Source organism: Microplitis mediator, chromosome 6 (assembly GCF_029852145.1).
Source record: "Microplitis mediator isolate UGA2020A chromosome 6, iyMicMedi2.1, whole genome shotgun sequence".
Taxonomy (NCBI): domain Eukaryota; kingdom Metazoa; phylum Arthropoda; class Insecta; order Hymenoptera; family Braconidae; genus Microplitis; species Microplitis mediator.
Genome location: NC_079974.1, coordinates 16,066,003 through 16,079,125, shown reverse-complemented (window position 1 = coordinate 16,079,125; position 13,123 = coordinate 16,066,003). Strand labels below are relative to the sequence as shown.

The 13,123-nt window shown below is 29.0% G+C and overlaps 1 protein-coding gene across 1 annotated transcript in view; it reads left to right on the top strand.

Annotated features, from left to right (window-relative positions):
• The first annotated feature begins 1,174 nt into the window (after positions 1 to 1,174).
• The window catches only part of LOC130670335 (zinc finger protein 324A-like), a 28,375-nt gene continuing 16,426 nt past the window's right edge, over positions 1,175 to 13,123 (top strand). The window contains exons 1-3 of the mRNA XM_057473705.1: positions 1,175 to 2,005; positions 6,484 to 6,582; positions 11,834 to 12,573. Coding sequence (XP_057329688.1) covers positions 1,777 to 2,005; positions 6,484 to 6,582; positions 11,834 to 12,573 — 1,068 coding nt within the window. The 5' untranslated portion in view covers positions 1,175 to 1,776. The remainder of the gene's footprint in view (positions 2,006 to 6,483; positions 6,583 to 11,833; positions 12,574 to 13,123) is intronic.

Sequence of the window (13,123 nt, the reverse complement as noted above, 5' to 3'; positions counted from 1 at the left end):
TTTAATGATATCAGCGAACTTTTGCAAAACCGCGGGGTGGCCTGTAGAATTGATCGATATCAACGAGTAGAATAAGATTTCGATAAAAAATTGAAATTAACATATATCGTCATTTAGACTTTTTTTTTGCACTTCTTCATTTTAACGCCGCATGCATCAGAAATCAAAATCTATAAAATTGATTCATAATGAATATAATCAATAATTAATCATCATAATAGATAAAAATATTTCACGGACTACTTTAATCAGATTGAGATATTAATCCGCAATTAATCCGATATAATCAAATTCTGGAAAATTATTAAAATACATATAAAAAAATTAATTTGCATCATTAGTCATCAAAATTTTTTTTATTTTTATAAAAAAATTTATGAATAATTGATTTTAAAAATAATTAATGCCAAAAATATTACAATAATTATCATGATAAATTTATTAGTCGTGCACTAAAATAACAAGTTTTTTTTATAAGACATCCATAAAAAAATTAATATATGAAATCTCCAATGAACTTTCTTGCAATCTACGATTGCAAACGTTTCAATTGCACATTTAAAAAAAAAATTTTATCATTGTTTCTCTTGAATCATCTATCATCACTTCATCTCACTCCTTATACCCTCTCTTATCGGAGTAGATACAGCTTTTCTCATCACTGCTATGCACCGATCGCAGTAGCAGGAGTAGCATCAGTATCAAAATATATCCATATATGCAAGATGAAGTGAGCAGTGCGCCTGCTTGAAGATCTCGGCCTCGCTCTCGACAACGTTATACCCGCGACTCGTATCCGCGAAAGAGAGAAAGAGAGAGACAGAGAAAGCGAGTGAGCTATATATTCTGCGTATGCATGCGGGGGAGTAGGGATAAACTAGGCGTGGTCAAAAATAGGCGTGGCTATGACAAGAAAATCCCGTATATATATTTTGTCTCTGTTGAATCCAACACATACAAAAATATAGTTGTATCTCGCTTCCGATTAAACCAATTCACTATCTCTCTTACTTCATTCAGCATGCATGTATACACCCACCTATGAGTGAATGAGTAGAATTGAGAGTGTATGAGGTATGGTGTGTGGTGTGTAGTATATGGTATGACATAGCATGGGTATAAGGTTCTCTTTCAATCTATTTCGTCTATCTTTTCTTGTTGCTCACTCTCTCTCTACACACAACCCACCGACTTTTGTCCGTCAACAACACGGGGGGCTGGAGGCCACACTATCAGATCCGTTAACAGCAGTCGACTCTCGAGACGCACCCGCTATCAACGTCTCTCTCCTCCCTATAATTGTCACAATCAAAAAACCGCCGATTAAAAAAATATACGTTCATTCTTATTTATTTTCTTTACGCCCTAGTTCATTTTTTTGTGCAATTAAATTATTAAACAAATTAAGATAATAAAAAATAATTATTACTGTTGTTATTATTATCATTATTATTATTAATTTAATATGATCGCGAGTACACGCGAAATCTGTGTGGTGGGAGAGACAACTTAGGTGTTTTAACGATTGTTATGAGAACGATACTGTCAATATTGTATCGACAGACAAGAAAAGAACAGTTGTGTGAGTTTAAAAATTTTTTTTTTCGTGGTTGTGGCATTTAAATATATATGAATATAAATATTATTATATTTATTTTTTAAAATTAATATAAGTGTTAAAGTGTTTTAAGGATTATTGTTGATATTCTGTATCATTATACACAACTTATGTTGATTTATATAAATATATATATGGACATTTAGTTTATTTGGATAATGATGATGGAAATTCAGCAACAACATTCGCCGGTTGTCGTCGGACCACTGGATTTTTCGCGACGCGGAGTTGCGGAGGCGTCGGCATTTAGAGTTGTCAAACCTAAACAATCTTCTTCGATTGTTCATCAACAGAATATTATTCCTGAAAATAATAACAACAATAATAATCATACCAATAACAACAATAGTGATAATTTACAAGATCATTCGGCCGTTAATGAAAGTGGTAAGCTCTTTTTTATTAATTTTATTTTTGTCAATAAACATTCCCAAATAATTTGACAGTAAAAAAAAAATCTGTCAAAAAATTTAATTTCAAAATTTAAAAAAAAAATTAGCCCAGAATTTTTTTTGTAAATTTTCAGATAAAAATTTCTCACATTACTTATTTAAAAATTTAATTAAAATTTTTTCATTAAAAGATACAAAATTTCCATGTAAAATTTCTTCTATAATCGTTAGTTAAAAAATTTTATTTCCTATACTTATTCAAAATAAAAATAACTATATATGTTTATTAAAAAAAATATGTATTTATTTAACATTGAACTGTTATTACGTACAAGTATAATGATACGTGCATTTAATCGTGATGAAGGGATCGAATGCATCGTTTGTTATCAGGACGTCCATTACCTGGCTATTATCCTTGCATCTATTCACCTCTGCTTCGTCATTTGCTGCATCGATACCTCAAATTTCATGTGACATTTTTTTTCCACGTACATCACACTCTCTAATTCTACCATTAATTGTCACCTTTAATTAAAGTACTAAAACATATAGATCAGCGGAGTAGCGTCATATATAAATTAATTATTTTCAATTTCCAAAAAATAAAAAATATAATCATGCGATTAAAAAGTTTATTACTTACCTACAGTAATTAATTGTCACATATTAAGGATAACTTTAATGTCATATGGAAAGAAGTGAATAATGTGTGCGTGATTGCGTGTTAGGTGATGGGTGATCACCTTGGTTCAACAGGTGAATTGCTTGAGCATTAGACCACCAATAAGGGCGAAGGATGTGTGTATATACACGCAATATGTCTGTTTGTATATACAGATATACTTAAGTTAATTATCTGTTAATATAACTGACAAGTTAACCCAATAACGTATACAACCATACACCTTTGACTTTATACTCTAATACTAATATAGTCGGTGAGCTTATTGAGCTTCACATGTCGTTGCTTAAAAGCTTCGTAAATGATACGCAAATGCCGTAAACCTGATGTATTTATCTTTTGAAATTTAATCTACAGTAATCTGCGTCGTAAATAATTGTTATTAATTACTTGATTTTTTTTCAAATATTTTCGTTTATTTTTATTGCATACTTTATTCCCATATCTTATCATACGTTTATTTTTAAAATCAATGTGCGAATAATATATCTTAGTGATTTAATTTTGATGATTTTATTTATTCTTATCCAAGATTTATATCATTTAATAATTGTAACTTGATTATTACGATAAACTATACATGATTTAGTTTATTATTTTTTTTTCTTAAAATAAATATACGTAAATATTAATAATTAGTAGACTGAAGTATAAAACGAAAAACAAAAAAAAATCGTTTTATTATTCTTTCCTGCGGGATTTAATTACCGTATATATATTACAGTCAACATGAGTAACTTTGACCCATTTGGGGTAATTTGGGCCGTTTCTTTAAAAGTACAAAGTTATATTTAAAAATTTTTCAAGTGCCCCATTTCATCCCGCGTATTTTGTATCGTTCCAAAATGAAATAATTCAAAAATTATTGAAAAGAAAAAAAAAGATACATTGACTCTGAACAATTCAGTGTTTAGTAAAAGATTTAAAATTTTAATTATATTGGGGGGTAATAAATTTTCTATATATTTATATATTTATTCATTATTCAAAAGTTGTTTTATCAAATTAATTAATTGAGTCAGAGGAAAGACTAAGAAAAATTTTTGTTGAATTTTTGTAGGTGCTCATTTTGCTCCCATTAATATTATATTGGTATTTTGGTAGACTATTAACTTTTAGACACCAAAAGGAAGCAACTTTTTACACTAAATCATATCTTTATTATGGATAATATATCCAGGTTAGTATTTTATGTATAAATATATAACATATATATATGCGTTTAAGGTTGAGTGTATTGCTATCGTTTAAGTCATAAATCTATAAATCGCAAATCCATCGTGATTTCTACGGTTAAAAAAAAATGTAAATATAAAAAAAATTATTTATAGAATAAAAAAAAGTTTACTTACAGGAAAGTTTTTTATAAAAAACAAATAATTTTTAAAGTAAATTTTATAAGAGAATAAAATAAAAATATTTAAAAAAAGAATTAGTGGCTTATGAGTTTAAAGTTAATCGTTGAACACGCGTACAAAAGAAAAAACCGTTTGTTCTTTTTCCTCGTCCGACAAAATACACTCAACAATATTGCAGCTCGTGTTATCTTACCTAAACATGTGATTACTTCTCTTTGAATGTATAGGAATATATATGTACATAAATATAAATATAGGTAATAGGTACACACATATCAGGGAAAATATATGATTTATTCTCGATAATCCCGGACGCGAGATAGCTTTGCGGCGAGGCTGATTCTAATCTGTATGACAGAGGGACCTCGGCGGCCTATCAACATTCGGATTATCCTGCGCTTCTATTGCTCTGGATTACATACTTATTTTTTGTTTTACGATAATCTTAACACATTTTACCTGCTATTGAGATTTTAATTTTTCATTAGTCATTCATTATTTACATTACTCATAAATCGTAGTATATATGTCTCGTTTTTCATTTTATTCACTCAAAATATAATTTAGTATTTTCTTATTTTTACGTTCTCATCAAATATAATTTATAATTTTGAATAGTTTAAATTAAAAACGAGGTTGATAAATAAAGTTTAGCCCCTCATTCATTCTTCTAATAAAGATGCCCTTGTCGAGGGGTTGATCTTATCTACGACCGAAGAATACCAAATTCGTCTTCATGTTTGAGATGTTTGATCTCAAATTCTTTTCCTTCTACGTCTTCTTTTCCGAATAGATTTTTTTTTTTTTCTTAAAAATAAAAAAAATTTTACGCTTGATAAAATCAGTAAATACGAAAAAAAAGAGTCTGCAAACAATTCAGCTATTTTTTATAAACAATTTCTTTGTTTACATTTTTACTGTATAAATAAAGTCATTTTGTAAATATTAAACAAATATCAAGGCTGACATCATATCTATAGCGATTATTCACATTTATTTATTTGCTATTTTGGAAATATTAAATACTGCTAAAAGAAATTTTTTTCATTCTCTATAATCATTGGGTAAAATATTTTTTGGGCGTTAGAAAATATATTTTCAAGTTATTATGTGTTTGTAATTAGTGGTTTTAAGTGTGCGTATAATTGATTTTTTTTCTATGGATCATTATAAAAAATTTGCTGAAATGAAAAGATCTTTAAAATCTGCTTGAAGTACTCTCTAAACATGAATTAGTGAAATAAGTGAATATTCGCTAATTCTGAGTGCCAATCGAACCACTTTTTAGAATTAGTGGTTCGATTTGCACTTTGAATCAGTGAAAATTCACTTATTTCACTAATTCATATTTAGAGAGTATAATGAGAGAAAAAAGTGTATATTTTCAAGTTTAATTTCTTAATTCAAGTATTAGTTTACTTAGATAGTGCCAAGAAAATATATTCTTAATTCTAGTAAAAATGCATTGTCTGTAATGAAAATTTATCAGTATATGGAAGCAATTGTTATAAAAATAAGAAATATTATTCTTCGATGTAGTAAATTTTTTGTTTCTTTTTAGTTTTGTAAATCAAGTAAACATGTTTACTTGAATTTGATTTTTTTTTCTCTCATTATAGTGCTTATTCAATTTAAAAAATTGTAAATTGTAAAATAATGTATTCCTACACTATGAAAAGTCAAAATTTGTTAATTTAACATTTAGATATTTCTTTTAAAATTTTGTTTTTATCAAATCAATTAGTTTTTGTAATACATCATAGGTGAAGATCACAGAATAATTTTAGGGTAATAAGTGGGATCAGAAAATAATTAGAAAAGGAAATTTGAAATGATCATTTCCACAAGAATGGTAGATTTTTTTTTATTCAAGGACTTAGACTTGAGGACCAAACTCCTAAATTGGTTAACCATTTTTTCTTCATGAAATTTCTACGAGATTTTGTGATCAATGACAAGCATTTATTTTTTTTACTATTTTTCCTTAGCGATAAAAATTTTTAGCTTTACAGTTTTGTGAGAATTCCCAATTTTGGAAATTAAAAAATAACGGGATTGCTTTGAAATAATTTTTGTGACTGTATCAATGAGTTCTATAGGAATTTGACTAGATTTTTTTTTTTCACTCGAAAATAAAATTAAATCGTTTTTTTTTTTAATTTTTTAATTCAAATAAAGATTAAATTTTTTTTCTTTAAAATGAAAAGTTTTTATACTATTGTTGTCAATCCAAAGGGTGTTTGGTGTTACATTTGACTTTGCGATAGTCATTAAGAGAATATGAAAAAGAAGCTCGCAAATACTCATTATAACCTGAGTAAATTTTATTTCAAACAACAATTTATTTCCGACTATTTCCCTAACATTGAAAGGAAAATATTATTATTCTATGGATAATATTAAATTGAGTAAAAAAATTTCTGTTCACAGAGGAATGTAATGTCAGATTAATGTTTCCAAGGCTATGGGCACCTTTTGGCACCTTAACGGCAACAACAAATTTACCATCTTTTGGCAGAAACCATTCAGGTAAATAGATATTTGATCTATAGAATAAAGAAGAAGAAAAAAAAATAGAAAACAAAAGATAAACTATCGTTTTATGACTCAATATATTTTCAATATCCATATAAAAGTATTCGATGTCAATATGTCAAACGAAAAAATATCTAATAATAAAATAAGCAAAATTATCCAAATATATATTTTCAGAAAATTGACGATAGAAACATCGATTTGGACATAATAGCATTCGTGGCTACTTTATAATTTATTTTGACGTATGACGAATGTCAAAATATCATCACTGTAATAAGTGTAATTGAAGTATCTTTGAATACGATAGAAATATCTACAATACTTTTGCATATTTTATAAATTACTTTACTATAACTCTAAAATTGTACATAAAAGACACTTGATGTATTTAAAAAATGTGTTATTATATCTTATAAATTTGAGTCAGGTAGGATATAAACGGAGGCTCATATTTATTTTCTTAACACTCGTGTATCATTGATTGATTATATTCTTTTCATGTGTAAAGTAAGAGACTCAGTACCCGATTACTCATATATTTGTATGTCTATATTTACTAAATTTGACTAAATATAGATATACAAATACATGGAGTGATCGAGTACTAGTTCCCTGATCGGGTACTAAGTTTTTTACCTCATGTTTAAGTTACCAAATATTTATTTTTTGAATATTTTGAGATGAATAATTTTGTTATGGTAATTTAAAAGACCTGATACCCAATCAGAGACGTACCTGATCACTCCATGTATTTACATATCTATACTTATAAATACATAGTGATGGAGTACTAGTTCCTGATCGAGTATTAAGTCTTTTACTTTACCTAAATTACTGTAAAAAATTTGCGAACCGAATGTGGATTAAATCTGGAGTAATTCTGAAGCGGATGACTCGAAATTTATTTAATTCCCTAAGAATAAAATTCACTTCAAACGGGAGCTTATTTTAATATTGAAACTCTGGTTCGGGGTGAAATTAACTCCCAAAGGAAGTTTATTTTAATACAAAAACTCTGAATCGGAATGAGCAGACTTAAAAAATCTAGATCACTCCGAAATCGCTCCGCTGGAAAAACAAACTTCCTATTTACTCCGTATGCGGAGTGATTTTTCTAACACTCCAGAATTCCAAGTGACGGGGTGAATCAGATTTAAATGAAATCCATCATCACTTTTGATTAATTTTTAAATACCAGCTATAAATTTTGAACTATTTATTTTGAAAATTCCAATTAAAATATTCTGTTATGAAAAATGCATAATTATCAATGATACATGACCTGTGACCCTTTTCTTCTCAAATACATATATATACCATAGAAACTTCCTTTAGTCCCGGATGACGGCAAGTTTTTCTTTATCAATCGTCATAAGTTGTACGACCGGTCTGATGATTGAGGATAAATGGTAGCACGCGTCATGTGTAACCTTTTTCCTCTCATACAACTTAATATATTGCTTCTCTGTTATATTCATTGCGGTACAATATCATCCGTTTGTTCTTATTCTTCTTTGCATTACGCATATACAATACACAATAAAATAGTAGCATCTTCTTCCTCTGTACCACTTCTATATCCCCTTACTCGGTTTAGTATAGGCGCTTGCTACACACTCTATACACGACCGTCACCCCAATTGGAGCAGATTAGAGGCGCAACACAGGGATTCGGTTGGTCGGCCCCTTTGTACTTGAGCGCCGGCTGCGGTGGCGGATCTACTCGTAGTATACCTACTCTGAATTAGTAACGTCTTGTCATGTTAAACGCACCCACATACGAGTCATCGCGGCGGTACCTCGCACGTGACCGCTAGTCCTACTATACTCCATACTCTATACTCTAGACTCTTCTTTACTCAACTCCCTCATCTCTTTTAAATCATTAAAGTATTTCAACGAAATTGAAACAGATTATGTAGGCCTTGCAAGGGGTATTCATGAAAATAAAAAAAAAATATTCTCTGTAAAAAAATTACACCCGGAGACCATTGGAAATTACATTAAATGGCATAATAAATCTTGAGTAGTAGCTTTAATTGTCTTTTTTTTTTTGTTTAAAGTTTAAATGTGAACATACTTTTTTCGTAATTGGAAAATTTTTACGTCCATAAATAAAATATATTGATTAGTAGCAAAATTGCTGAATTCTTGATTTGCTAAAATTTCTGATACAGAATATTAAAAAATTTTTTTTTAAATAAAATCTATTTTTTCTGACAGCATTAAAAAAAAATTCTATTAACTTTATAACTGAAAATTAATATTGCAAAATGCCAATAAAACTTTATTGAAAACCAGTGAAGTTATTTTTACTATTCCAATAAATTCTTACAAAAAATCAGTTCAATTTTACTGTAAATTGATTAAATTTTACTGAAAATATTGCAAAGAAATGAATAAAATTTATAAAACTCGTATTAATATTTATTTTCAAAATTTTCAAAAAATTCTACATAAATTGATTTAAAATTGCATATGAAAATTCACAACCTCTGTATTCTCATTTAAATTAACAAACTATTTCTGTTATTTAGAATAAATTTAAAAATAACAAATTTTTTAGTCATTTTGTTTAAAATGAGTTTTAATAATTGTACTCAGTCTACACAACGCCTGTAATAAAGACTTGAAAAGTATTACATAAGGTTAGAGATAAAAAGTTCTAAGTCTCTTAGTATCAATAATGTATCGTTTTCTACCGATAAATGACAGTAAGAGTTAGGATTAAAGTTGTGTCAGTTAACTCGATTTAATTGTTTCCCCTAGTTTAGCTTTACCATACAATAATCCTACGGGCCGTCAATAATCATCAATATTGTCTTTAATAGTTCATAGGCATCGTATATATGTATATATATAATGTCACTTGAATCTCTTGCCCGCGTATTACTCTAATATACGTCTATAAAATAATATTTTATTAAAAACGCTAGCCAGTATAATTTATAATAAAACTAATAACAAATCTCGCGTGACCCTAAATAATTATTATATCTTGCGTCATTATATATATTAAATCTTATTATTACAATACGTGATGTTACAATACTTTTAAATTTCTCTCCTCTTCGTATCACGGAATGAGATTACTTAAAAAAGTTACTCAAGATTTTATAACACTCATGGTATAACATGTGTTATATATGTTGTATGACATATTGTAAGTAAAATAATAAATTAAATAAGTTTTACTGCAATACGAATGTACCCGGACGTCTTGGTTACACTTTTTGAGTTAACTTTTCCTTTTATGAATCGCCTTTTTGATTTTATTTTTCCTGCACCATCTGTACACGACTATTGCACTTTTTTAAATATAATATTTCAAGTTCATTATACATACATATATATATATATTCATATATATATATATATATATATATATATATATATATATATATATATATATATATATATATATATATATATAACACAACACATTGGGTTGCCACTCTCAGAAATTTTTTACTGCATTCCAGACGCGGCATTTGCGTAAGCACTTTTAGTTGTCTTGCTTTCAATCCCTTTTCTCTCATATGAGACTTTCTGCACTTGCTTATTACACTTTTTTATTTTTTTTATTTGTCATCCTCTTCATATGTCCGTAATGTGCCAGTAAACTTTAAAATATTCTTGAGAAAATAAAAAATATTAACGAAATAAATAATTAAATCAAATTGTTTTTGTTAATTGTTACATAACTTAATTGCAAGTAAAGCAGTTACTTATTTTTTATATTTATTAAATTTTTAAATCAATATAGTATGAAAAAAAAGTATTCAATTATTAGCAAAATTTACGGATACTTCCTTAAGAATTTAAAATATTTTTCCCTTGATCGATTATGTCAAATTCATTAAAACTCTTAAATTATCATTTTTTTGTAAATTCAAACTTTTCAAAATATTTTTAAAAAATTATCATTCTCTTTTAAATTTTTTGAATATATAATATAGGTATAAATTATGTACACTGTAAAAAATTAGCGGTCTGAACGCGGAGTAAATCCGGAGTGGATCACTGTTTATTTATTTAATCCTCTCGGAGTAAAGTTTACTCCAAAGGGAAGTTTAATTCAATATTGAAATCCGGTTCGGAGTGAAATTCACTCCTACAAAGAGTTTATTTTGATATTTAAACTCCGAATTGGAGTGAATGCGGATTTAAATCAAATCCACATCGTATGCAGAGCGATTTTTTTTTTTTCAAACTCCGAGTCACGGAGTAAATTCGGATTTAAATAAAATCCGTAATCACTCCAAATTCACTCCCAAGTTTTTTTACAGTATATAACTAAGAATGATTGGATATTCATGTAAGTGTTAAATATATATATAGAATTTGAAAAGCGAATAGGTGAAAAATAGATGATATATGGTTATAAATCTTTGACATTTTTATTTGATTAGAAATCAAGAAGCAGTTTGCTCGACATCCCTCGATACTCTCCTTTATAAATCACCCCTAAATATTATATATCTATATATTTGAGTGTATAACTGGTGGGGTGTGTGTGCAGCCAGTTGGTTTTAAACGTGATTATGGTGCCCACTTTCTATATAATATACTCAGACACGTGCTCGCGTGTAGTCCACGCGGATTATAAATATGATATTAAACCCAAAAATAATCGTTTTATTTTTTGAATTATATATATATTTAATATCAATGATCCACCGCATTCCATTTTAAATAACAAGTTATATCTCCCATTATCTATTTATATTTATATTTACATTCTCATCTTCATCATAATCAAAACCCCTCCTCTATTCTATTCGGCATGAATCTGTGATAAATTAATGTCAAAATAAATCATACATACATTCATACATATATATATTTTTTCATTGTGCTTTATTGCTTTTAATCTTTTTCATTCAAGTATAACTTGACCCTATAATTTTTTTCACTATAAAAGTGAAAAGGGTAAAACTGTTTCTGGAATTTCTACAATTTCATTTTTTCTTCCGACGTATATACAAGTCAACTCGTTAGTCCGTCGCACTTATACTCTCCCGAGTTCTCTACTCTTTTTTCCTCAAAACGAAAGACCCACACCAATGTCAGAGTACGTGACTTAAATCTTATTTTACAAGATGTACACTCTGAGAATTAAATATATTGCAACCAAGAAAGCTCTTTTATTAAATTTTTTTTGTTTTATCTTTTATATGATCAATCTGTTTATATAAATTAATTATAAATAATAATAAAAATTTTATGGTTTTATTTGCAGAAAGATTATCATTTGGCGTGGGTCGTTTAGTAGGATCACCATCACCAAGAAGTCAATCGTCATTGCATTCCCTGGGTCCATCATCACCGCGGCCATCGCGGCATCCCGAAATCGATGTCGAAGCTGAAGAAGACGAAGAGGAGGACGAAGAAGTGGACGTGGATGTCGAAGAAGTGGGCGATGAAGATGAAAATGAAATCAAAGGTGGATCAAGTGGAAGAGATTTTTCATCACGGTCCACTCATTCAACCCCCTCGCCGTCATTAACCCGCGGATCATCATCGCCATCATCAACGATTCGGCCTCCAAAAAGATCTGGCGACACTTTTAGTGTCTCAGCACTTCTCAGGCCAGATCCACCAACGAGCCAACGGAATTCTTCACCAACTTCACAAACAGATTCTTTAACAGTAACAACTGCTGCTAATCGACATCAACCTGGACCTACTACAGTGGCAGCGGTAACAGTATCTGGAATTGGTTTATACCCATCGTTACATTTTCAAAGTGGATTACTACCGCCTCATCCGCATCATGCTCTGTCTTATCTACATCCACAACTAATTTCTCATCATCTTTTACCACCGCATTTACATCCCCTTCTGAGAACAGTACATCCGTCCCATCCGGGACTACATTCAGCTCACTCGACTCATGGTCTTCATCATCCGCATCCACTTGGTGATGTTTACAGTTGTGTTAAATGTGATAAAATGTTTAGTACACCTCACGGTCTTGAGGTAATAATTATTTTATTTATTTGTTTTTCAGGAATGAACAAAAAATTGTACATATACACGCAGATAATTTTTGAGTAAAAATTACCCATAAAGTTTGCCACTGTAAGGACATCTAGCCAGTAACTAAATTTTGACTGTTGTTAGTAGAAATTTCACTTCATTTACATGTTATCGAGTAGTATATTTTACAATGTGCATCGGAAAAATTTAGATATTTATCACATGTCCGCACAGCATCAAACTTTTTGGGTAATTTTTACTAAAAATTTATCTGCGTGTACCAAAATATATCTCAAAACTAAAGTACGATTTTTATTATTTTGGATGTTAAGTTACGCGGAAACGGGGCAAACTGACAAGTCTAATTGAGTAATTTATTTTTGGGCTTTTGAACACTGACCATGATTTTTTTTATTCACTTCAATGAACCTCTCATTACTTTACAATAATTAAAAAAAAAAATTTTTTTTTAATTTTAGGATGCTCGTTATACCCTTGGTACTTCGTATCACTTAAAAGTTCATAGTAATCGGAAAATAAGTAAAAGAAA